This window comes from Balaenoptera physalus, assembly GCF_965194825.1.
Source record: "Balaenoptera physalus genome assembly, chromosome: 12".
Classification (NCBI taxonomy): domain Eukaryota; kingdom Metazoa; phylum Chordata; class Mammalia; order Artiodactyla; family Balaenopteridae; genus Balaenoptera; species Balaenoptera physalus.
This window is the reverse complement of record NC_138897.1, coordinates 68534715-68562216: the sequence shown is the minus strand read 5'-3', so window position 1 is coordinate 68562216 and position 27502 is coordinate 68534715. Positions and strand designations below refer to the sequence as shown.

Sequence of the window (27502 nt, the reverse complement as noted above, 5' to 3'; positions counted from 1 at the left end):
TCTTCGTAGTATAAAACTTTTGTGGGTTAAATTAAATCTCCCAAAAAAGATGTGTCCAAGTCTTATCCCCAGGTGATACCTGCAAATTTTGACCTTATTCAGAAACAGGGTCTTTGCAGATGCAATTAAGTTAAAGATCCTGAGATCATCTTGGATTTGGGGCAGGCCTTAAACTCCATGAGGAAGACTTCAGAGGAACACAGAGAGAGAGGGACAGGCCACAAGAAGATGGAGGCGGATACTGGAGTGACGCTGCCCTGAACTAAGGAACATCAGAGCCCCAGAGGCTGCAAGAGGCAGGAAGGAGCCTCTGGTGGGAGCTTAGCCCTTTCAACACCTTGTTTTCAGACTCTGACCTCAAGAATTGTGAGAAAATAAATTTCTGTTGTTTTAAGCTAGCAAAATTCTGGTAATTTGTTCTGGCAGGCCTAGGAAACTAACAAAAACACTAAAGCCTGAAATACATGAGGACCAGCAAAGGGAGACCCTGTGAGGATGCAGGGAGAAGCTGCCGTCTCCAGGCCGAGAGAAGCCTCAGGAGGAACCAGCCCTGCCCACACCTGGATCCGGACTCCCAGCCTCCAGAACTGTGAGGAGATACATGTCTGCTGTCCGAGCCAAAAAACAAAATAAAAAAATAAAGTGCATAAGGATCAAAATATCTCCTTAACACAGAAAGCTTATAAAAACAAGAGTTAAAATATGAATATCCCAATAAAAAAAAGACAAAGGAGACAAAGAACTGACATTTAAAATTAGACAACTATCTTTCACATAGGATACTAACAAAGACTAAAAAGAACCAGAACGTAGGAAACCAGCTCTCTCCTCTGCAAAGCACCTGAAAACACTGAATAAAGAATGCGGTTAGAAAATCCATGTGCTCTGCGGGCCAACGGGGCGAAGTTACCACCTGTGGGACTGTGGCTGACCGTGGTCACGTGATAACCCTCCCAGGTGGAGGCGGAGGAAACCTGGAGTGAAGCCACTGGTAGGCGACCAACTCCAGGCAAGGGTTTCCTACGGAGCAGAGCAGCCCCCTTGCTGCTATTGAAAGTCACAAGGGTTTGTCCAAAAAAAAAGGGGGGGGGTGTCGGGGGAATACAGCTGCTCTGATAGTTTTGAAACCTAAACACAAAATAGGTCTCTGTTGGGACTTCCCTGGTGGTCCAGTGGCTAAGACTCCGTGCTCCCGATGCAGGGGGCCCAGGTTCGATCCCTGGTCAGAGAACTACATCCCACATGCTGCAAGGAAGATCCCACACGCAGCAACAATAAAGACCCGGCACAGCCAAATAAATAAATTTAAAAAAATAAAAATAGGTCTCTGTCTACACTTGGACAGTGTAACTCAGCAAAACTTGAGAGTTAGGAAATGTGAGGAGGAGGGAAAAAATAAAAGCAATCCAAAGGTCTCTTAGGAGGTGGGGTTTCAGAAGGAGGCAATGAAAGCACCTGAAATCCCACAGACTACCTCCTGATAACAAAGGGGGACAAGGAGGCATCTGGCCAACACCATATTCATCAAGATGGTCAAACAGCATCACCAACAGGAGACAAGTGGGCTGACAGGCCTCCCAATGGGACACAGAGTATACAACAATGCTTATGTTTAGAGTCAATCTGTTCAAGGGGAAAATGTTCAATCTAATCAGGAGGAGGAAAGCAGTCAGCTATATCTACCATATGGGTCATTTTACAAAACAACAGGCCTAGATTTTACAAAAAGTTTAATGACATGAAAGAACTCCAAGTCATGGCAACCAAATACAAGTGTAATCCCTGATTAAAGCCTGGATCAAAAACAACAAAAGTAAAGGACATTTGGAGACAAGTGGATAAATTTGAATATGGACTGTATATTAATTTAAATCACAATATCAAAGTTAGATAAGAGAATTGTGATTATGTAGGAAAAAGTCCTTATTCACAGGAGGTAAATGCTGATGTTTTAGGGTGAAATGTCATAATATCTGCAACTTACTTTTTTTAAAAAATAAATTTATTTTATTTATTTAGTTTTGGCTGTGTTGGGTCCTTGTTGCTGTGTGTGGGCTTTCCCCAGCCGCGGCGAGCGGGGGCCACTTCCCGCCGCGGCGCGCAGGCTTCTCACCGCGGTGCCCTCTCCCGTTGTGTAGCACGCGCTCCAGGCACGCGGGTTTCAGCCGTTGTGGCACGCGGGCTCCAGGGCGCAGGCTCAGCAGCTGTGGCACACGGGCCCAGTTGCTCCGCGGCATGTGGGATCTTCCTGGACCAGGGCTCGAACCCATGTCCCCTGCATTGGCAGGAGGACTCCCAACCACTGCGCCACCAGGGAAGCCCTGCAACTTACTTTTAAATGACTCAGCAAAAAAGTACTTATGGAGGGACAAAGAAAACACAAAGATGGCAAAAAAATGTTCACAACTGGCTGATCTGGACAAGGGTATACAGATGTTCAGTGCACCATTCTTTTAATTTTTCTATAGGAGAGGGAAAGGTAAGCAGCAGCAGGAAAGGTATTTCTCATCAGTTTGTATCTGGGGAAAACAGAGTCCAAAGAAAACCAAAATCTTAAGTTTTATTAATATCCACTGAGTCCAGTAATGATTTTCTAATGTCAAATTTCTGAAAAACCGTAAAGTTGGTAATATACCTGACTAGGATCACTTGCAGGTAACTTAAAATAATTTTCTGGAGATTCCTGTCCTTCTAGGCCTTCATACATCATTCCTGGAATTGCCAGTTGCTCAAAATAAGCCTCCAAATGATCATCATAAAACTCTTCATCATCGATATCATCATCTAATTGGTAAAATGGAGGAGAAAACAGGACAGGCTTTAAAGTAGCGACTGAACTGTAAATAATATATAATCAAAAAGGTTGATAAAACTTATGGGTCAATAGTCTATGTGATTTTCTCTTAACATTTGACATGAAAAAAACCACTGTAATTTCAGTCTATAAGTCATCATGAGCATTCTAATATAAACTCAATATTTAACCTTCATTGAGAAGACAGCACAGAAGCAAATCCTGGCATACATCAAAAGTTAGGATATAGTAAGTGTGGCAATGGAAAAGGGCAGATTATTCAGAAAGTACTGTGGCAAGTGAGTAACTGTCAAAAAAGAAAAAATAAGCCTGCCATAGAAGTAACACCAAATTTCAGGTAAATTAATGATTAATTGTAAAATGAAACCTCAAACAGTATCTGATCTTGAAAATGAATAAACAAAAAAAAGATATAACAAAGCTGAATACTCACAGATACGATAAAAATTTTTTCCACCTCCACTAAAACCAAAAAGTTGCAAATAGACAAATAAAACAATAATGGCAGTGCTTTTCATTGTTCTAACACCCAGCTGGGCAAGGGAGGATAAAACTAGAACACTCAGTCACTTATAATGGTATTGTAAGCCTTTTCAAGAGGATAATTTTCCAATCACCTCTGAGAATCTAGCCTACTAAAACAAGGATCTGCATAAATTCAGGTCAACAATTCCTCATCAACAATTCCATAATCTAAAAATACCTAAAAACTAGCAGCAAAACCTGCCCTGATTTTATAGCTTCTATCTATCCCACTTGGCTCACCAGCCTGGCCTTCAAAGCCATGGATAGTTTGGTCTCTGCCTATTTTCTGGGTTTATTCCCCAATTCATAGTCCGACAGGTGCTATAAACCTGCCACACAAAAGCACTGGCTATTCTCCAAACATGGTCTATATGCCCCTACCTTAGTGCCTTTGCTGAAGCTGTTCCTGCTTTTTGAATGTACTTCTCTTCTGGTATCTACATTAGGGCCTATCACAGGCCTCCTTTTCAAGGAGGAAGAATCGCATCCTCTTTCAATAAAGCCTCACAGATACCTTCCTCAGTCAGAATTAACTTGTCACCCTCCTATGACTCCCACACAACTTGTACTGTTGAGATACACTTCACACAATCGGAGGTCAACTATACATCTCTCTTGCCACGTGCAGTCCTTTCAGAGAGCAGGGGCTAAATATTTCATTGTCCCCTAATTTCTTAACACAGTTCTTTATACTTTATACCTTAATGATACTCAACTGAGGGATAAGCATAATCCTATCAGGATTGCTATAGAGAAATAAGTTTAAAATCCCATCACTTAACACAAGTGGCCACTTGAGTGCTCGTAAGTAAGAGGTAAAGGAGAAGGCAGAGAAACAAAAAGGTGCATAATAACTACGGCAACAAAGCAGCAGAGATACATGGAGTGGCAAGGTCAGGACAAGGAAAACACCAGTTGAGTTTTATGATGCTACCAGAAGAATCTTCCCAGCTGGCAGGTGACATCAGTTTCTCATTTTCTAGGAAACTAGTATGGCTTAAGTCATTGTTTGGATTCCTCTCTTCAAAATGTTTTCCAGCATCAGGAACAACAACCTATAAAAAATAAAACTGTAATGAAAGCAGCACACTCACTACTGTGAAGACCACAGCACAGGCTGCAGAAAGGCCCATCAATGTGCTCAAGGTCTGTGGTTCACAGTTCAGGCAATGAAGGGCTGTTTTACATGTATTAATAACTTTCTTCCTGCCCCCATGCCACCCCCCTCCCCTGACCCACCCAATGAGACATCCTTAAAGTTCAAGGTTTCACACTGTGTGCACACGCTCAAAGGACCTGGTAATATAGTTCGTGTACTAACACACAAATGAACTGGGGCAGCTCGAGGCCTGGACAGGAGATGCAGGTAACAGCAAAGCTGGACTCTGCAGCCCACCCTGGACAGTGGACGTCCCTGCTCCAACTAGGGGCCACAAGGCACACGGCAGTTTGCTAGGACACTTCAAGGCCCAGAATAAAATGTGAAGCTCCTCAAGTGTCAATCTTATTTCACCATATTAAATATATATCAAATAATACCATCTCAAGAATTAGACTGCAAAATGCATGCTAACATTTTGGGAAAAAACACGGGCTCTCAACCCATTTACACACTTGTAGAGCACAGTGCTGAGTTATGCACTCAGTTTGGACAATGAGACCTTCGCTGCCCTGGCTGCCAGGACAGCTCACGCTAAGCCCAAGGCCAATGCAGTGGTGGTCCCACTGGTCTACGTTTTCTAGTGTATTTATTTTCCCCCTGCTCTTACTTCTTCACCTTTTGTATCAAGTATCTCATGTGTCTATACTTGTCTTCCTGCTTTCTAGTTTTATGGTCCTTCTCTTTGTTATCAGTGATTTCTAATACTTCTAGGAAGTTAATTCTTCAACCATCCTAAGGAAATAAAATTACCTATCACAGGAAAAGTTATGATCTCTCTCTTAGAAACCATTTTTCTCAGTGTTCAAGAAATCAAGCCTTCTGATTGAATTTCAGTTTGGCTACACCTGAAGTTCCTCTAAAAAGCATCACTCACATATGTAAGTTACTAGTGGTTACGTAGAGGGAGCAAGTGTACAGAGCACGGGTCAACAAACGTTCTCTGCAAAGGGCCAGATAGTAAACATTTCATCTACTTCATAGTAAACATGGGTCTGCTAGCCATGTCACAACTGTCACAACTTCTCAACTCAGCTGTTGTGGCACAAAAGCAGCCATAAACAATACAGAAACAAATGGACATGGCTACTTTCCGATAAAACTTTTACAAAAACAGGCAGCAGGTTGGATGTGGGCAATGAGCTAGAGTGTGCCAACCCCTGGCACACGGAAACAACTCTTACTTTAGACCTCTTTTAATCATTTTACAAAAATAATGTTAAAAATTCTTATGAAAGTAAAATAAAATAAAAATTGCATTTCCTTTTTGTAAGTTTTAGAAGTATCAATACTTGGTTCATACTTTATAAACAACTCTCATAAATATGAGACGGTTTATGTTAAACACAAACTGCTTATCTGCTCAGTGCCTGTCCTCTGAGGAGCCCGTCTCTTTTCACTTCATGTGGTCCGGGGGGTGGGGGTGGGGGTTGGTTTCAGTCACATCCCTCTATCTGTGCACATATATGCACTGATGCACATGCACACACACACACGTGCGTGCACACACACACACAGAAGTGGACCTAAGGTCCAGCCTCATAAATCAGAGTTTTATCCCAACTCACCCCTTGGCACAGTGATTTACAGAGGGGAGGACGGACCCAAGTGAGCTCATTAGAATTGTGTGTGTTTTTTTTTTAATTTACCCTAAAAGAAAGATCATGTTCTTGTTTTTTGATCATGAACACTTGGGTTGCCTACAAATGAATTCAGCTTCCCTATCATTCAACAGATTATCAAGTGCCAGCTATGTGCTAGACACTCAGGATGCAATACACGAAACAAAGAGACACCCTCACCCCACGGAACCAACATTCCAGAGGAGCCAGCGTGGAGTGAAGCAGAGCAGAGGTGCAGACAGCTCTGGAGACACAGGAAGCCCCAGACCAGCCCTACTGTCAGCTTCCCGGTTACTTGTAGCAGTAAGGTGGATTTCTGCTATTTACAAGTAGAAGACTTCTAGCTAATATTAATACTACTTAGCATTCATATTTGTGAAATAGGTACTCTCACTCTCCTAATAATACTCGAAACTGATAACATATAAAAGATCACCTTGTTCTCCTTATTCATCCAGGATCGTGAACAAAAATCAATAGGCAAGTCTGTTAAAGTAAACAAAAACAAAAACTAAGACCAAATTATTAATATTTTATCAACTAAATACCCAATAACACTCAAAAATAGCAAATTGATGAACTATACATTTTTTTCCCTTTAAATAGAATAGAGCACTTTTAAATGATGGTATAGGAGCCCATCAGTGGTCAGTTAAATTAAAAACCTGTTAGGGTGGGGAAGCTTAAAAAATTATACATACGCCAAAAACACCTGAATAGGAATCTAACAAGGCTTTAGAGCTAACTTCTGCTTTACAGAGGATGTGGGGAAGAGAGAAGAAAAATGACACCACGAGTGATCAAACAGACAATGCCAAACAGCAGGACAGCTCCAGAACGACAGACCTAAGAGACACGACGACAGATGGAGCAAAACACAATGGAACCTTCCTTGGACCCCAATCCAAGCAAACCAACCAAGATAATTAGTAAACTGAATATGGACCAGAGTACTATACGATAATTACAGAATTATGTTGGTTAACAGTATTAACATCACTATGGTTATGTAGGAAAATGCCCATATTTTTAGAGATGCAAGCTAAAATATGTAGGAATAAAATGATCTCTGGAATTTTTTAATATCAGGAAAAAAGGTAATAGAAAAACAGAAGAGATTAAGCAAGTGTGGCAAAATCTTATACTAACTGAAACTGTGAGAGAGGTATATGGGGAGGTTTTTTTTTAACTGATATAAAACTTACCATAAAATCACCCTTTTGAAGTATACAATTCAGTGGTTTTTAGTATATTTACAAAGTTGTTCAACCATTATCACTAATTCCTCAATATTTTCATCATACCAGAAAGAAATCCTGTACCCATAAACAGTCACTCCCCATTCTCCCTGCCCCCCAGGCCCTAGCACCACTAATCTACTTTGTCTCAGTGGACTTGCCTGTTCTCTACCTACAGATTCACCTTCGGATAAATGGAGTCGCAGCATGTGGCCTTCTGAGTCTGTCTTCTTTCACTCAGCATGCTTTCAAGGGTCATCCTATTACAACACGTATCAGTACTTCACTCCTTTTTATGGCTGAACAACACTCCACTGTATGGACATACTGCATTTTATTTATCCATACATCAGCTGATGGCGATCTGAGTTGTCTCCACTTTCTGGCTACTCTGACTAATGCTGCTATGAACATTCATGTACACAAGTTTCAGTGTTGACACACATTTTCATTTCTCTTAAGTGTATGCCTAGGACTGGACTTGCTGGGTCATAGGGTAATGCTACGTTTAATGTTTTGAGGAACCGTCAAACTATCTTCCACAGCAGCAGCACCATTTTACATCCCAACGAGCAATGGGTGAGTGTCGCAGTTTCCAACCAATACTTGCTATTTCCCATCTTCTTGATTCTAGTAATTCCAGCGGGTGTGAATTGATCTCTCCTGGTTTTGAATTTCCCTGATGATTACAGCTGTTGAGCATCTTCTCATGTGTCTACTGGCCATCTGTACAACTTCTTTATAGAAATGTCTACTGAAAAGCCTCTGACATTTACAGTACTGGGTTATTTGTCTTTTTATTGAGCTATAACACTTCTCTACATATTCTGGATGCTGGTCCCTGATCATATACATATGATACATGATTTGTAAACATATTCTCCCATCTTTGGGTTGTCTTTTCACTGTCTCAAAAGTGTCTTTTGAAGCACAGAAGTTTTCAATTTTGAATAAGCCCAATTTGTCTTTCTTTCATTTCTTGTGTGAGGAGTTAATCTAGTCTACTTTCATACATTAACGACATTTTTCATCAAGAGAAATACAAACATCCCCTAAAAATTTTAACTTAGGAACAAAAATGACTGCTGACAAGAATACAAATTAATTGGCAGGGGAAATGTGACAGGTGTATTAGAAACAGCCTCCCTGTCTTGAACACAAAGTGTGCTGTGAGCATCAGACAGCATGGTTTCCGCAGGAAAGGAGGTTTCAGCTTAATCAGTATGGATAATTAAGAGATTGATTAAGAGATCCTTTCCTATAAAAGTATTATAAACATGGTATTAATAGGAAAGTGCCAAACCAAAGCATTTTCAGTTTATAGTATCATAGTTTAAGATAAACACTGGTCCAAAGACAAAACAATAAGAAAGGAGATTAAAACTGTATGATATAACTTATATGTGGAATCTAAAAAATACAACAAATAATGAATATAACAAAAAAGAAGCAGACTCACAGACAAAGAGAACAAAATAGTGGTTACCAGTGGGGAGAGAGGAGGGGGAGAGGCATTACAGGAGTAGGGGATTAAGAGGAACAAACTATTAGGTATAAAATAAGCTACAAAAATATATTGTACAACATGGGGAATATAGCCAATACTTTATAATATTTTATAATAAATGGAGTATAACCTTTAAAAATTGTGAATCACCATACTACACACCTGTAACTTCTGTAATTTTGTACATCAACTATACTTCAATTAAAAAAAGATTTTTAAAAAGGAAATTAAAATACATACATTAAGGAATGATTTCTAATAGTTCAGTACCTCGCTCCTGCTCCAGCGGTGAAATCCCATCAGAAGGATCTTGGCTCTGAAAGGGTTTTGCAGCTCTAACGTGCTCCTCTTCCGTTCTTTCTCTATCACTTTGAAAAGCTGACTCTTTGAGGACAGCACCTGACAAATGTCGACCTTCTGTCTGATTCTTTTTCTTAGAGATAGAACTTTTAAATTAGGGAACAGAATAATAATGAAATATTAGTTATCTTAGGTGTATCTATAAAACATCCATTAATCAGTTATTTCTTAAAAAGAAAAAATGGATACAGTGAAAAGAAACATTTCTGGGACCAGACAGACGTCCTGGGGATGATACCATCATTTTGGGTCCAGTGATGTACATCTACCAAAGTCAAATATATTGCTACTCTGCCTCTCAAATGATAAGAGGCAGAGTTTTCTTCTTTCCCAAGTATCTGTGAATCTACCACATCTAGAGAAAAGCTCAGCTTTTCAAAAAACAAGACAGACTTAAAGGATACTGTATATTTGCCAAATAGCTACTGCTCAGACCTACAAACGCTTTGAAGCTGTACTTTAGCCCCTGCCACTGTTCTATCATCATTTTCCATTTGTCTCTGTTGTTTCTATGGATGGAAAGGTTCTTCCTTAAAGGCAACTTTCCACCCAACCTACTGCAAAAGCTCTTGGGTCTGTCCCCGCTCACCACAGCCATTTCACCAGCAGATGGAACTTCAGGGAAAAGCTGCTAAATGCAACAAATTGATCATGTGACAAACCTAGGGCCAGACTTAAATCTGGCCAGGATGAATGAAATGAAAATGGCTCTTTCACAGACTCCAAGTCCTAACCCTCTGCCCCTGAGGCAAACTCTAACTTTCCTCCCAGTTTCTCCACCTCTTTATTGCGGCTGTAATACACAGAGAGCAAATCACTTAATCCAAAGGTGCATTTGCAGGCAGGTATAGGAAAGCTTCACCCCAATCAAACAGAACTAAGTAAAACAGAAGGCAGGGGGGACTTCCCTGGTGGCGCAGTGGTTAAGTATCTGCCTGCCAATGCAGGGGACACGGGTTCAAGCCCGGGTCCGGGAAGATCCCACATGCCGCACAATAACTAAGCCCGTGTGCCACAACTACTGAGCCTGTGCTCTAGAGCGTGTGAGCCACAACTACTGAACCCGTGTGCCACAACTACTGAGCCTGTGCTATAGCGCCTGCGAGCCACAACTACTGAGCCTGCACGCCTACAGCCCATGCTCTGCAATAAGAAAAGCCACCGCAATGAGAAGCCCGCGCACCGCAATGAAGAGTAGCCCCTGCTCGCCGCAACTAGAGGAAGCCCACGCAAAGCAACTGAAGACCCAACACAGCCAAAAATAAAATAAATAAATTAAAAAAAAAAAAAAAAAAACAAAAGCCGGGGCGGGTGGAAAGGCTATAAAGGGATACAAAGTCACGTGGTAGAGAAAACAGAAAAAGAGGTGGGGGGGGGTGGTACACAGCAAAGGAAACCACAGGATGAAAAGGCAGCCTACTGAATGGGAGAAGATATTTGTCAGTCATATACCTAATAAGGGGCTAACTCCCAAAATATACAAAGAACTCATACAACTCAATAGCAAAAACACAAACAACCTGATTAAAAAATGGGCTAAAGTCCTGGATAGACATTTTTCCAAAGACATAGAGCTGGCCAACAGGTACATGAAAAGATGGTCAACATCGCTAATCACCAGGGAAATGCAAAGCAAAACCACAATGAGGGACTCCCCTGGTGGCACCTGGTTAAGAATCCGCCTGCCAATGCAGGGGACACGGGTTCAAGCCCTGGTCTGGGAAGATCCCACATGCTGTGGAGCAACTAAGCCCGTGAGCCACAACTACTGAGCCTGCGCTCTAGAGCCCGTGCTCTGCAACAAAAGAAGCCACCAAAATAAGAAGCCCGCGTGCCACAACGAAGAGTAGCCCCTGCTCACCGCAACTAGAGAAAAAGCCTGTGCACAGCAAAGAAGACCCAACGCAGCCAATAAATAAATAATTAAAAATAAATAAATAAATAAATAAAACCACAATGAGGTATCACCTCACACCTGTCAGAATGGCTGTCATCAAAAAGACAACAAACAGCAAGTGTTGATGAGGATGTGGAGAAAAGGGAACCCTCCTACACTGTTGTGGGAATGTAAACTGGTGCAGCTGCTGTAGAAAACAGCATGAAGGTTCCTCAAAAAATTAAAAATAGAACTACTATATGATACAGCAATTCCGCTCCTGGGTATTTATCCAAAAATGAAAACACTTAACTGGAAAAGATATATGCACCTCTATGTTCACTGGAGCACTATTTACAATTGCCAAGATATGGAAGCAACCTAAGTGCCCATCAATGGATGAACAAAGAAAATGTAGTGTGTGTGTGTGTGTGTGTGTGTGTGTGTGTGTGTCTGTGTACACACACACACACACACAAACACACACAGGAATAGCACTCGCCCATAAAAAAAATGAAACCTTGTCATTCACAACAGATGAATCTAGAGAGCATTAAGCTTAGTGAAGTCAGACAGAGAAAGACAGATACTGTACGATTTTGTTTATAAATGGAATCTAAAAACACACAAACAACAAAACCAAGCTCATAGATACAAAGAGCAAACTGGTGGTTCCCAGAGGCTGGGGTGGGGGGAGAAATGGGTGAAGGGGGACAAAAGGTATAAACTTCCAGTTATAAAATAAGTCCTGAGGGATGTAATGTACAGCATAGTGACTGTAGTTAATAATATTGTATTGTATATTTGAAAGTTGCTAAGAGAGTAGATCTTAAAAGCTCTCCTCACAAGAAAAAAAATTTTTTTATAACTCCGTAAGGTGACATGTTAACGAGACATATGGTGGTGACATTTCCCAGATGTATACCAACATCAAATCAAGCTGTACACCTAAAACTAATATGTTACATGTCAATTATATCACAAATAAATAAATAAAATAAGAATATGAGGAAACAAAAAGACAATAAAGGTCCCTATATAACATATTTCTAAGAAAAGGGGTGGTGGTGGGGGAAGCAAGATGGTAAAATGAAATAAAGAAGTCAGGACATTTAGTTAATTTTCATATCTTAAACCTCCCCCTGCCACTCCCCACCCCCCGAAAGACATGTAGTGTGACCATTAAAACTTTAGGACAACAGAGACAGTTGAGGGCACTCTAAATTAACCACCACCATCACTCCCCCTCAAAACTCAACTTCCTCAAACCTACAGCTATCATTGTTTTTACTGGCCCATCAAAAATTTTCAAATTAAATCTTAAAGTCTTTCAGGCAACTGTCCCAGACAGCCCTCCACTTCTGCTCCCCAACCCACCCACGTACATCAGCAGTGCCAACATGACCCTGTGCACCCAGGAAGAAGGCTCCTCTCCAGATAAGGCCTAAGAAACACCTGTGCAGAGTGGAGCGGCCCAGAACACCGCACTGAACACCTGGCACTTACCGAAGACCCCAGCCTGCCCGCCAGGCTGTGTGCTCCCCACCTCTGATCTCTGTTCCTCCACTCCTCTCCTCTCCTCTCCCCTCCTCTCCTCCACCTATCGGCCCCTTGAGAACCTGCCTTCCCAAGTGGTCATCATGCTTACGGTCTTGCTTCCCAGCAGTCTATTCTCCACTGGTAGCCAGAGGAGGCTAATCAAATCAGAGTTGAGATGGAACCCTTGGTGGGTTTCCCACCTCACCTGGAGTCAGAAGCTTTGCCTACCCCATGCCGCCTCCTTCCTGCTCATGGACACACCAGGGATGCTCTCACTCAGTGCCCTCCCACAGCTGCACCCTCCCCCTGAAAGGCTCCTCCTCCTGAGGCCAACGGGGCTGACTCTCTCCTTCAAGTCTCTGCTCTGAACTCACACCTCCTCAAGGAGACTCAACAATGACAACACCTTTCAGCCCTCCTAACATCCCTCCTTATCATGTTCTGTTTTTTCCTAGCACTTTTTCCCTTCTAATATACTGTAAAACTGGTGTATTTTGGAGTCTTTTTGTGTAATGTCTGTTTTGTCCATTGCTACTTCCCAAGCCCTTGGAGAGGTAGCTGGCACACAGCAGGCACTCAGTCAAAAACACATGTTGACTGAAATTGAAACTGTGATTTAAAATCTTCTCACAAACAAAAGCCCAGGACCAGATGGCTTCACAGGCGAATTCTATCAAACTTTTATAGAAAAGCTAACACCTATCCATCCCAAACTCTTCCAAAATACAGCAGAGGGAGGAACACTCCCAAACTCATTATACGAGGCCACCATCACCCTGATACCAAAACCAGATGAAGATCTCACAAAAAAAGAAAACTACAGGCCAATATCACTGATGAACATAGATGCAAAAGTCCTGAACAAAATACTAGCAAACAGAATCCAACAGCACATTAAAAGGATCATACACCATGATCAAGTGGGGTTTATCCCAGGAATGCAAGGATTCTTCAATATACGCAAATCAATCAATGTGATACACCATATTAACAAATTGAAGGATAAAAACCATATGATGATCTCAATAGATGAGAAAAAGCTTGTGACAAAATTCAATACCCATTTATGATAAAAACTCTCCAGAAAGTAGGCACAGAGGGAACCTACCTCAACACAATAAGGGTCATATATGACAAACCCACAGCCAACATCATTCTCAATGGTGAAAAACTGAAACCATTTCCTCTAAGATCAGGAACAAGACAAGGTTGCCCACTCTCACCACTGTTACTGAACATAGTTTTGGAAGTTTTACCTACGGCAATCAGAGAAGAAAAAGAAAAACAAGGAATACAATCGGAAAAGAGGAAGTAAAACTGTCACTGCAGATGACATAATACTATACACAAAGAACCCTAAAGATGCTACCAGAAAACTACTAATCAATTAATTTGGTAGAGTAGCAGGATACAAAATTAATGCACAGAAATCTCCTGCATTCCTGTACACTAATGATGAAAAATCTGAAACTGAAATTAAGGAAACACTCCCATTTACCGCTGCAACAAAAAGAATAAAATACCTAGGAATAGACCTACCTAAGGAGACAAAAGACCTGTATGCAGTAAGCTAAAAGACGCTGATGAAAGAAATTAAAGATGATACAATCAGATGGAGAGTTATACTATGTCCTTGGATTAGAAGAATCAACATTGTGAAAAGGACTATACTACCCAAAACAATCTACAGATTCAATGCAATCCCTATCAAACCACCAATGGCATTTTTCACAGAACTAGAACAAAAAATTTCACAATTTGCATGGAAACACAAAGACCCCGAATAGCCAAAACAATCTTGAGAAAGAAAAACGGAGCTGGAGGAATCAGGCTCCCTGACTTCAGACTATACTACAAAGCTACAGTAATCAAGACAGTATGGTACTGGCACAAAAACAGAAATAAAGATCAATGGAACAGGATAGAAAGCCCAGAGATAAACCCACACACCTATGGTCACCTTATCTTTGATAAAGGAGACAAGAATATACAATGGAGGAAAGACAGCCTCTTCAATAAGTGGTGCTGGGAAAACTGGACAGCTACATGTAAAAGAACGAAATTAGAACATTCCCTAACACCATACACAACAATAAACTCCAAATGGATTAAAGACCTAAATGTAAGGCCAGACACTATAAAACTGTTAGAGGAAAACATAGACAGGACACTCTATGACATAAATCACAGCAAGATCCTTTTTGACCCACCTCCTAGAGTAATGGAAATAAAAACAAAAATAAACAAATAGGACCTAATGAAACTTAAAAGCTTTTGTACAGCAAAGGAGACCATAAGCAAGACAAAAAGACAACCCTCAGAATGGTAGAAAATACTGGCAAACGAAGCAACTGACAAAAGATTAATCTCCAAAATATACAAGCAGCTCATGCAGCTTAATATCAAAAAAACTAACAACCCAATCCAAAAATGGACAGAAGACCTAAATAGACATTTCTCCAATGAAGATACACAGACTGCCAACAAACACATGAAAGGATGCTCAACATCACTAATCACTAGAGAAATGCAAATCAAAACTACAGTGAGGTACTACCTCACACCAGTCAGAACAGCCATCATCAAAAAATCTTCAAACAATAAATGCTGGAGAGGGTGTGGAGAAAAGGGAACCCTCTTGCACTGTCGGTGGGAATGTAAATTGATACAGCCATTATGGAGAACAGTATGGAGGTTCCTTAAAAAACTAAAAATAGAACTACCATATGGGAACTTCCCTGGTGGCGCAGTGGTTAAGAATCCGCCTGCCAATGCAGGGGACACAGGTTCGAGCCCTGGTCCAGGAAGATCCTACATGCCGCGGAGCAACTAAGCCCGTGCGCCACAGCTAATGAGCCTGTGCTCTAGAGCCCGCGAGCCACAACTACTGAGCCTGTGCTCTAGAGCCCGTGTGCCACAACTACTGAAGCCTGCATGCCTAGAGCCCGTGCTCCGAAACAAGAGACGCCACCGCAATGAGAAGGCTGCGCACCACAACGAGGAGTAGCCCCCGCTGCCACAACTAGAGAAAGCCTGCGTGCAGCAACGAAGACCCAATGCAGCCAAAAATAAATAAATTAATAAATAAAATAATAATAAACAAAATGCATTGTTTAAGGTAACAAAAAAAAAAAGAACTACCATATGACCCAGAAATCCCATTACTGGGCATATACCCTGAGAAAACCATAATTCAAAAAGAGTCATGTCCCACAATGTTCACTGCAGCTCTATTTACAATAGCCAGGTCATGGAAGCAACCTAAGTGTCCATCGCAGACGAATGGATAAAGAAGATGTGGCACATATATACAGTGGAATATTACTCAGCCATAAAAAGAAACGAAATTGAGTTATTTGTAGTGAGGTGGATGGACCTGAGTCTGTCATACAGAGTGAAGTAAGTCAGAAAGAGAAAAACAAATACGATATGCTAACACATACATACAGAATCTAAAAAAAAAAACGGTTCTAATGAACCTAGGGGCAGGACAGGAATAAAGACACAGATGTAGAGACTGGACTTGAGGACACAGGGAGAGGGAAGGGTAAGCTGGGACGAAGTGAGAGAGTAGCACTGACATACATACACTACCAAATGTAAAACAGATAGCTAGTAGGAAGCAGCTGCATGGCACAGGAAGATCAGCTTGGTACTTTGCTACCACCTAGAGGGGTGGGATAAGGAGGGTGGGAGGGAGATGCAAGAGGGAGGGGATATACATATGCATATAGCTGATTCATTCTGTTATACAGCAGAAACTAACACAACACTGTAAAGCAATTATACTCCAATAAAGATGTTAAAAATAAATAAATAAATAAAACGAAAATTAAAAAACACACGTTGAGAAAATGAATATACCGAGTTAACAACTTTAACATATAGAAAGTGCTTATATCTAAACGTCATCAACAGGCAATTCCCAACAAAAATATAAGTAATGAATAAACATTAAAGTATGTTCAATCCCATAAATACTTGATTATGAATTCAAACAGAATACTTTAAGACTGCCTGTAATACCGCCATCAAGACATAACCACCATTTACATTTTGATGTAAAGCCTTCCAGACTTTCTTCTATTCACTTAGGCATGTGTATAAATTCTTTTACTTCTAAAATTGAGAATCAGGGGCTTCCCTGGTGGCATAGTGGTTAAGAATCTGCCTGTTAATGCAAGAGACATGGGTTTGAGCCCTGGTTGGGGAAGATCCCACATGCCGCAGAGCAACTAAGCCCATGTGCCACAACTACTGAGTCTGTGCTTTAGAGCCCGCGAGCTACAACTACAGAGCCTGCGTGCCACAACTACTGAAGTCCGCGACCTAGAGCCCATGCTCCGCAACAAGAGAAGCCACCGCAATAAGAAGCCCGCACACCACAATGAAGAGTAGCCCCCACTCGCTGAAACTAAAGAAAGTCCAGCAACAAGAACCCAACGCAGGAAGGGAGGGAGAGAGGGAGGGAGGGAGGGAGGAAGAAAGGAAGAAAGAAAGAAAAGGAAGAAATAAATAAATTAATTAATTAATTTAAAATTGAGGATCAAAAATAACACCACCAAACGTCAGGGAGGGCTCAGAGAAGCAGGCATTCTCATGCACATCTTCTAACGGGAATGCAAACTGGTACAAATCTTCCAAAAAGCAATGTGGTAATCCGCAGTGGTCTTTAAAATTAAATATTCTTAACTCAGCTATTTTGATCCTAGGATTTTATCTGAATAAAATAACCTACTAGATGCAAAACGTATGTATAAATAAAGAAGTTCACTAAATTTATAATAGTAAAATTCCAATCATCTAAGTGTCTAACATGGTGCAGCCATTAACATTATGATACATACTTACATTAATTGTAATGGAAAGATGACACAATCATTAATTTTTAAAAGTTATAAACAGTACGTACAGTTTAATCCTATTATTGTTAAAAAAATTAATACATATGTACATGTACATGTGCATAGAAAACAGTCTAGCAGACTAAATAAAAAGATAATCAACGTCTCTTCTGCAGTTACTGGGATGACAGGCCTTTGTTGTCTGCCTTATAATTGCCTGTATTTTATAATTTTTTCAATGAGCATGTATTACTCTTGGAATCAGAAAAAGATTTTGAAAGACTAAAAACGTTTGCGATTAATATCATACAAAGAAAACTGTTAAAATTCTTATAAACGATCAGAGACACAATCACGTGTTCATTTTCCACAAGACTACATGAGACTCACTCTTAACACAGTGAAAGCAAGATGAAGTAAGAACTCACTCATCATCCGGGAAGACAAGCTGTAACCTCTCTCTTGGTTCAGCTTCACTCTGGCTACTGGGAGACGACTCTGATGGAACTGAATACTTCCCTTCCACTAAATAAGATGCCTGGACATCAGAATTCCTACACACAAAAATTTTGTTTTAATTGTTAATAACTAAATTATACACATTTAAAATTCACCATGACATAGGACTGTATGACTGAAAAACCAACCACCAGGGGGTAAAAACAAATAGGGTCCCCAATGTTCAAAACCATCACCTTATGTGCAAAGCACTGAAAACCTGTGCAGCAGCAGAATGTGTGTATTAAACAAGAGAGTCGTGGAAATCTTAAAGCTAAAAGTTTTTAAAGAGTTAATCCAGCCCCTTCATTCCAAAGGTAAAGATGGTGCTCCATACAGAATGTTTAGGCTAGGAGGACGGGAGAGTGGTTAGATATTCAGGCATAGGTAAACTCTACACGTTACACAAGATGAGTGAACTATACACATCACATCTGGGGGTGCAGCTCAAATCACCAGCCACCAGGAGGCTGAACTAATACAAAGTCAATATACCACGGACAGAAAGACCATTGGTAGGCCAAAAGGTCACTGGCGTTCAATCCCAAACCTACACACCCACCACTGATAAGGCGATGGAACAGGTAAGAGATGGTTTTATCTTCTATGTTGATTTTACATAAATGGTCATCTCCCTCAGATAAAGCTAAAGCTCAAGCTTGGCTGAAAAATTTCACAGAAGTATCAGTATATAGTAGGCTTTAAGAATCTAAAAAAATCATCTGTTCAAACAATTCTTACCTGTTATCAGTGCTGGATCTATTTCTAGCAAGCGTTGAAACAGCAACAGGCAAGCCAAGATTTGAAGAAAGAGTGACATTTTCCAAAATCTCACTATTACCACCAAGTAATGAATTGGTTAAAAAGCTTGGAAATGACTCATCAGCTATACCTCGAAAATTTTCCATCTCACTGCAACAATAAAAGTATTCTTATAAATCATATATTACCATAAAACTTTTTCAAACGATTAAGAGTACAAGTCCCATAAATCTTAGAAAACTGATAAAATCCTCTTTTTGAAACAGCTCTAAGAGGGGACACTATAGTCGAGAATATAAACATCAAACTATCTTCTTATAATTAACATAATAATGAAACACAACAGTTTAATTTACTCTTGGATTTTAAATTTATCGAATAAAGAATCAAAGAAGGCACAATACTAATGGCATATACAGACAATTTCTGGACGTCATACAAGCTGGGCACACATTCTAACAGGGAATAGAATAAATAGAACTAGCAAAATCTAGTCCCTGATTTCAAAGATTAAGGATGAGTAAATGGTTTAAAAAGTGAGTCTAGGGACTTTCCTGATGGCGCAGTGGTTAAGAATCCGGCTGCCAATGCAGGGGACATGAGTTCAGTCTCTGGCCCGGGAAGATCCCACATGCCTTGAAGCAACTAAGCCCGCGTGCCACAACTACTGAGCCCGAGTGCTGCAACTACTGAAGCCGCGTGCTTAGAGCCCGTGCTACACAACAAGAGAAGCCACTGAAATGAGAAGCCCTGCACCACAACAAAGAGTAGCCCCTGCTCGCCAAAACTAGAGAAAGCCCGCACGCAGCAACGAAGACCTGATGCAGCCAAAAAATTCAAACAAACAAATAAATAAAGTGAGTCTAGGGCATTCCCTGGCAGTCCAGTGGTTAGGACTCGGTGGTTTCACTGCCGAGGGCCCAGGTTCAATCCCTGGTCAGGGAACTAAGATCTCACAAGCTGCGCGGTGCAGCCAACACCACCAAAAAAAAAGTGAGTCTGTTCAAAGAAAAAATTTAAGTTACATTAAGTATATTTGGGGACTTCCCTGGTGGCACAGTGGTTAAGAATACGCCTGCCAACGCAGGAGACAAGGGTTCGATCCTGGTCTGGGAAGATCCCACATGCCATGGAGCAACTAAGCCTGTGCGCCACAACTACTGAGCCTGCATGCCACAACTACTGAATCCCACGCACCTAGAGCCAGTGCTCCACAAGGAGAGAAGCCATCACAATGAAGAGTAGCCCCCGCTCGCGCAACTAGAGAAAGCCCACACGTAGCAAAGAAGACCCAACGCAGCCATAAATAAATAAATAAATAAAGATAAAAATAAAGTATATTTGGCACATGGACAAGGCAAAAATGGTAAAAGTGGCACACAAAGGCTAAGTCTGGAAAACACCGGTACAGTCTGTACTACTGATAGAGAACCTACAGTGCATGCTGGCCACTCGTTCGATGGACCCTGATCTCAGAACTCAGGAGACGTTACTGAGTTTTAAAAATATTTCAGAGTGCTTATCATGTAAGGGCTGTGTGGAATTCAGTGAAGAAAATAATTAAATCAGGAAAGACTCAAGAAATGAGAGGATATTGGCCCTATACCCTGAAGAATGAGCAGGACTTTTCAGGCAAAGTATGAGATAAGAGGGCTTTTAAAGGTGACAAACATAAGCAATGGTGGAAGATAATTAAAATTTATTGCATACCTACTACCTTAACTCACTTATCCTCATTTTACAAAAGAAGAAACAAACTCAGAGACTAAACTAGCTAAACTGACACAAGGTTGTGCAATTAGTAAGATTCGTGCCCAGGTATGACTCCAAACTCTGCTCTAAGCGCTGGGGTGTGGTGGCCATAGTAGGTGCTCCACCATATTCGGGCAACGGGTGAGTAAAAACACGGAGCCAGATCCTACAAGCCTTAAATGGTGTATTAGGAAGTCTGGCCTGATCCCATCAGCTGAAAGGAGAGGAAGGGAGAGGGTTTAGCGCCTGGACGGATATTCTAAGAGCTGCCACTACTGATGAGACGGACGACAATGCAGGACTGTGCTGGGGTCGGTGGCAAATCACTGACGTGTGAGTTTAGATATTATGGACTAATTTACTCTACAAAGTTAGGAAAAGCCTTAAGACCACTAGAAACCTACTAAACTTACCTAATCACAGATGAAGGATCCACACTCCTGGCAGAAGCCCAGCCCTCCCACTCCAACACCTGCCTCTCCTCCTCGACACTGTTGCATCTCTCGGGGCAGTCCTCCCCATGAGCACAAGAAGCCTTCCTCAACCTCAGCCCTGCTATCCCCCCACAGCTACCACCACCTCCATCCGCACTCCCTCTACCACCCAGACCTCCAATACGAGTCACTACCGCCCACCCAGCTCCACCCCTCATCCAAACCCACTCCCAGCTGGCTTCCGTCCCACCGCCCCACCAGGGGCTTGTCAACATCACCACTGATCTCCCTGCTGCCAAACCCATAACCCCATGGTCAGTTTTCAGTCCTCCTTGTCTTGGACCTAACAGAATCGAATTCACACTCCTTCCTCACAGAAATACTTTCTTCACCTGGTTTCCAAAGCACCGCTGTCGGCTCTTCCTCCTCCTTCTCTCCCGGACCTCCACACAGTGAGGGCTCCAGGGCTGGCTCCTGGGTCTCCTCCATCTACCCAGCCTCTCTGGATGAGTGCCCTCAGTTTGAAAGTTTTAAATCCCATATGAAACTTGTATCTCCAGCCTGGGTCTCTCCCCTGAACCTCAGATGTTCAACTACCTACCTGACATTTTCACTTAGGTATCTAACAAGCACCTAAAACATCAATCTTGATTCCATCTCATTGCAACCCCCTCAAGAAAAGCCTGCTCTTCAATCTTCCCCACAGAGAAAACGACAAGTCCATTCTCTAGTTGCTCAGACCAAACCGTCAGTGTGCAATCCCTCAGCAAACCCCAATGGCTACACCACAACCATATAACCAGAACCTGCCATTTCTCACGACTCCTGGTTGCTACCCTCATGGTCAAGCCACACCCTCTCCGACCGGGACACTCCCTGCAAAAGCCTCTATCTTCCTCCCCAGACTACCCTCCACACACTCAGGTTACCCAGTCAAACAAGCCAAACACTCACTGCTTAGCTCAGAACCCTCCACTGGCTTCCCATCTCACTGAGAAAGTCAGTCTTGCTGGCAACGGGGGACTGAGTAACTCTGACCTGGGACCTCCTGCTCCTCTCCCTCGCTCCCTCCACCCCAGCCACCCTGACCTCGCTGCCATCCCTGGAACCCATGGAGGCTCCTGCGCCTTCAATTCTTTCAGGTCTTTGTGTAAACGTCCACTTTCCCACCAGCGTGTACAGTCAGGCTCGGCATGCCAATCTCCTTGCCCTGCTTCCTTTTTTCTATAGTGCTATATAGTTCACCAGTTTAACTATTCCCCACCCCACGTTAGAATGTAACTGCCATGAGGGCAGGGACTTGACCTGTTTTACCAGTGAATTCCTATCTAGAGCAGTGCCCTGCACAGAGCAGACCCTCAATAAATTTGCTGAATGAATGAAGATTTTCAAACTGGGTCAAATCCAGCAAACTTATCACCAGCTATCACGTAAGCACCCTCCTCTCAGACCACACCCCAGTGTTTTCCTCTCTTCAACATGTCTAACTATCTACATTTCCTCTTCTCAATTTCTACAAACACTTTCAAACTCTCCCACACCAGGACGCAGGTGGAAAACCTGTCCCCATCCTTCCTTTGCACCTCTGCACCACCTTCTCACCTTCTCTTCACAGCCAAGCATCTCACCTGACAGCCTCTCCTTCCATGTTAGGGACACCCAGGATCCTGACCTTAGCTCCGTCACGCAGTGCACATCTTATACAGACAAATCTCATCTGAGTTCAGGAACACGCACCGCCAGACAACAGGAAAATACAGACTCCACCTGAACCCATTTAAACACAGTAAAAACACTGTTGCCAATCAAAACACATCTAGTGGAGCCTATTCCTGAGGGCAAAACAGGCCTTGTCTAAAACAATCCCTGAGTCATTCTACATCTTTCTGACTCTACTACCATCCTACCCTACTGAAAAACCTCCTAATCAGTCTTCACAGTCCAATTCTTGTCACTCTACAATTAATTCTCCACATGGCAATCAAAGGGATCGTAAACCATAAGCCAGGTACCATACTCTTCCTGAAAACTTCAGTGAGCCACCTCATCTGCACACCCCAGCCTCACTCACCACATAACGGCTTTTCTGTTCCTATAATACTCAAGCCCATCCCCACCTCGGGGCCTAGAATACTCTTCTAGATGTCTGCACAGCTAGCTCCTTCCTGACATTCACCTCAATTCAAAGCTCACCTTCTAAGAGAGTTGATCCCTTATCATGAAGTCAAATGTACCTCAGAGTCCATAGTCATTTTAATTTCTGCCAGCACTGATCACTGTCTGTTTTTGTATTTGTCTGTCTTCTTCCACTAAAAAGATTTCTCCCTAAGAGCAGAAACTGTGCCTATCTGTCCATCAATCTTTAAACTCCTACACAAGGGACTTCCCTGGTGGTCCAGTGGCTAAGACTCTGCACTCCCAATGCAGGGGGCCCGGGTTCGATCCCTGGTCAGGGAACTAGATCCCGCATGCTGCAACTAAGATCCGGTGCAGCTAAATATATAAATAAATAAATATTTTTTAAAAATAAAATAAATTCCTACACACGTCTTCCAAGTAGCCTCCTCACATCTAGTCTTGTAGTTACTAAGTTACTCATTCACTTACAAATATATATATACCACATCAAAATGTATACCATCTCTTTAAGGGTTATCTCCACTTAGAAAGAATCAAATCCAAGAAAATCCAGATATTAAGCAAAGATCATTCATGCAACAATCATTATCAAAAACAAACAGTGAAAGACACTCTGTTTGGTTGTGTGAAGCAACAATAAATAAGGTGGCTCCCCTCAGAAAGCGAACAGTCCCTACCCACTATGATACAGTGCTAAGTGCAGGAATGTGCACTTTGCTGTGGATGCAACAGTAACACAATCCAGGGGAAGATTCCTCCAGATGTAATCTAACGCCCAGTCTCTCTTTTCCAGAAAGGACTACACTTGTTCTAAGCCACCTATGGACATGCCACATTCCTAAAGCTTTCCTAGAAGGGAAGATGCCCTAACTTCCGTCCCTACTGCATTACCCAGCCCTCCTCCTCACCTAAAATGAAGACAATACAATATTATCTTTCTTTTTACTGCATTTGAACTAAGCAACCAGCTTTGGGATTTCTCTTGGTATGTCCTTAAAGCAGTAACTTCAAAATATCCTGCTCGAGTTTACTGATATTTAATTGCTTTAATTTTATGCTTGGATACATAAAATATCATCTGCTGTAGTTGTCGACTGGAGGCCTACGTGCACAACTGAACACAAAAGTATGAGCTGTGGGAAAAAGCCAAAGTCAAACTTCCCCGACGTTCTAAGATACACTTTACCATTATGTAGGCATCTAGCGTAACAGTTTTCAAAGCTTACCGTAAACTTTGCCCTAAAAACTGGAATCCGGAGAAAAAGTTGACCTTGGAGCAGTAAAAACTCCAGTCGAATGACCTCAAAATGGTAACAGCGAGTGAAAACACTGTCATGAAAACAGCTGTCCTCCAGGCGACGGCCTCGAAAGGGACCTCATGCTTCAGCGAACAAAGTCTGCCGTCGGGAGAAAAAGCAAAGCGACCTCAAACACTGTCACCTTTCCCGTTTTTCCGTGAAACGACCCGCAAGAGGCCGGGAGCCACGGGGACGCGGCCGCACCCGCCGGTCAGCAGCGCGTCACCCCCGCCCGGCCCGGCCAGCGAGCGGGGAGCACCGCGTTGGGGAGACAGGGACCAGGCCCCGGACAAAAGACCCGAGTCCCGGAGGCCCCGCTCTCACGGCAGCCCGACTCGCCCGCCCCGCCCCCCGGACGATCCCTCACCGAGTCCGCGACGCCTGCCGCGAGCGCCCAGCCGGCGGAAGGTCCGCGGAGGAGGTGTCCGGCGCCTCCGCCAGTGCGCGTGCGCGCATCCCCTCACGGCGGCCAGCCGTACCGTGCGCCCCTCGGGTTTACGTCGGTTCGCTACACGGGCCGAGGGGCGGGGACTCCAAGCTGGCTTTGGATTGGACGGCGCGAAGGGGCGAGCCCGCTGATTGGACGAGAGCGGGCATCCCGGATTTGAAGCGGGAAGCCGCGCCCGGCCCGGATGCGCCGCGCCTGGCGCCTCGCCCACTGTAGGACGCCACGCCTCTCTTAACGTGGTGCTGCAGAGTACCAGCACTCACCTTGAGCACGGAGAACTACTTCGGGTGGACATGGCCCCTGACACACCCTGAGTTCGGAAGTGTTGGCACTGTCCCTACGGGAGCGGATGCTGACGTGTGGTCACCTGCCGCACGTTTACACCGACAGTGCTGCGGTTAGGAAGTCATCCCCGGGGTCCGCGCGACACCAAGTCGCCCATGGGGCCCAGTAAGGTTGGTCCCGGCTGAAGAGGGGCGAGGAGATGAGACGGTGCGTCCCTGATTACCTTCCTCCATTTCCCGTTCTCCTTAGGCCACGAGTCCCATCACCAATGCCTGCTCACCACGAGGCCCTAACTACTGCTTTACTGAAACCACACTTTTATAACTTTTATCTCAGAATTTCTTCCCTACAGTTCCTCTTTAACAAAGTTAACTCCTTAACTGCATCCATTGAATAGCTGTTGAATGTTGACGATGCACACTTGGGACTTCAACAGTCCCTACTCCTCATTTTAGCCTGGTACGAAAAGACATCTGCTTATCACTTAACTTTCTACCTCCTCCAAAATATTGCTCAACAATCATTCCTGGATGCCCTCTTCACTCTCTTCCTTTCTCTCTGCCTTTGGAAACGCTGCATCGCTCTGCAAAAAATAAAACACCCGGGCTTCCCTGGTGGCTCAGTGGTTAAGAATCCGCCTGCCAATGCAGCGGACACGGGTTCGAGCCCTGGTCCAGGAAGATTCCACATGCCACGGAGCAACTAAGCCCATGCGCCACAACTACTGAGCCTGCACTCTAGAGCCCACAAGCCACAACTACTGAAGCCCGCACGCCTACAGCCCGTGCTCTGCAACAAGAGAAGCCACCGCAATGAGAAGCCTGCACACCGCAATGAAGAGCAGCCTCTGCTCTCTGCAACTAGAGAAAAGCCCATGCGTAGCAACAAAGACCCAACGCAGCCAAAAATAAATAAAACAAATAAAATTTTTAAAAATGAATAAGACACCCACCCTTCCTTGATTCCATTTTATCACACAAAGACCACTCTGTCTCTCCTATCCTTAACTGCCTCCTTTCACACCTCATTGTCACTCATTCTGTTTCTGGCTTGGCCCTGAGTACTACTTCCACACTTGTTTATCAGGACTGGCCTCCTGTCAAACTCAGTGATGTCTCCGTAGTTCTCTTGACATCTCTTCTTGAAACCTTCCAGCCTTGGCATTTAACTACGCCTGTTCTACCTCTGTCCACACTCAATGAGCAAAGATTAAATGGCGAAAATCTCAATATTTTCTGAATCTTGAAAAACAAATCAAATACTTAGCTCTAGAGCTGAAAGGATGCTATTTGAGTGTAATGAGCAACGCTCTGCCTACACCATGGCCACACGCTGGCAGTGAACTGCTGCAATGTGTCCCATGTTCCAGACTGTCACTCACCCTGAATCCCTTGTACCCAAATCACTGTCCTTCCTTCATAAAGATCAAGTGACCGGAGGTCTCCCCATGGCACCCAGCAACCTGACAGTGACAGGGATCTACACTCCAAAGTATTTGCAGGAAAAGAGCCTTCACTGTGATGCCAGACTGCCCAAATCTCAATGCTCTCACTTCCTAACCGTGCAGCCTCGCACAAAGAGCTTAAACCTGCAGGTGTCCTCATCTGTGAAATGGGGGTAATCAGAGCACTTGCCTCAGAGTTTGCTGTGAGGATGAAGTCAGTTAACTTGCATCTAGAAGAGCACTGGCACATGGAGGCACTCAGCAACATTAGCTATTATCTGACCAACTGAAAAGGAGTAGACCTCCCAGTGAATTCCAAATCTCCAATTCCAGGTAGAGCTTGAAGTGGCCCCATGGCCAAGGGTACCTTCCAGGGAATTAGAAGTGACACCCGTCCAGTTAGGAAAGGCGGACGTCTCACATGGCTCCCCTTTACCAACTGCTCTGAGTGGTAACACCTCAGCTTCCAATATCCAGCACCTTCTACAGTGTGACCACAAGGTATGTGTCCAGGTTAATCTCCCACTAGCTCCCCAAATGAACCTTGTTCTTTCATTGGACTAAAACTTAATCCTCTGCCTGCACATGCCCTGTCCTCTTCTACATTTGGGCCATCACCCTGGATTCCACCCTCTTACACTTTAAGTACGCCAACATGTCACAATCCCACATCCCTTCCAAATCCTACTGACTCATATAAATCACTTTCTTTAATGCCCCTGTACCATTCAACCTTTATTATGAAGCTGAATCCTCATTACCCTTCGTAAATTCTGTAAATGCCTTCTCCCACTAGAATGAATGTGCGCCGACTACCTTTGTTTTTTTTACATATCCCAAAGTGTTTAGCACAGTATCTCGCATATAGAAGATGCCCAATGTTCACTAAATGGGAGGGCCTGTCTCAATTCATTACCCCATCCTACCCCACGTACCTCTATAATGATTGAAATCTCA

General features: G+C 43.1%; 1 protein-coding gene and 2 long non-coding RNA genes across 13 annotated transcripts in view; 2 read left to right on the top strand and 1 right to left on the bottom strand.

Annotated features, from left to right (window-relative positions):
- The window catches only part of CEP192 (centrosomal protein 192), a 106816-nt gene extending 81938 nt beyond the window's left edge, over positions 1-24878 (bottom strand). For 6 of the 11 annotated variants that reach the window (XM_082415838.1, XM_082415839.1, XM_082415840.1 and 3 more), the window contains exons 1-8: positions 24736-24878; positions 24297-24467; positions 18725-18895; positions 17914-18039; positions 9137-9312; positions 6558-6607; positions 4275-4395; positions 2636-2784 (exon numbers count right to left, since the gene is read on the bottom strand). In XM_082415838.1, the coding sequence (XP_082271964.1) occupies positions 2636-2784; positions 4275-4395; positions 6558-6607; positions 9137-9312; positions 17914-18039; positions 18725-18895; positions 24297-24467; positions 24736-24824 (1053 nt within the window). In that variant the 5' untranslated portion in view covers positions 24825-24878. The remainder of the gene's footprint in view (positions 1-2635; positions 2785-4274; positions 4396-6557; positions 6608-9136; positions 9313-17913; positions 18040-18724; positions 18896-24296; positions 24468-24735) is intronic. The other 5 variants (XM_082415834.1, XM_082415842.1, XM_082415843.1 and 2 more) reach the window with 2 other exon arrangements.
- The window catches only part of LOC309639081, a 224141-nt gene that overhangs the window by 181858 nt on the left and 14781 nt on the right, over positions 1-27502 (top strand). The gene's annotated exons all lie outside the window — the stretch shown is intronic.
- LOC309639083 lies at positions 24952-26074 on the top strand. The gene is made up of 2 exons (XR_014251457.1): positions 24952-25308; positions 25752-26074. It is a non-coding gene; the product is annotated as an uncharacterized lncRNA (long non-coding RNA).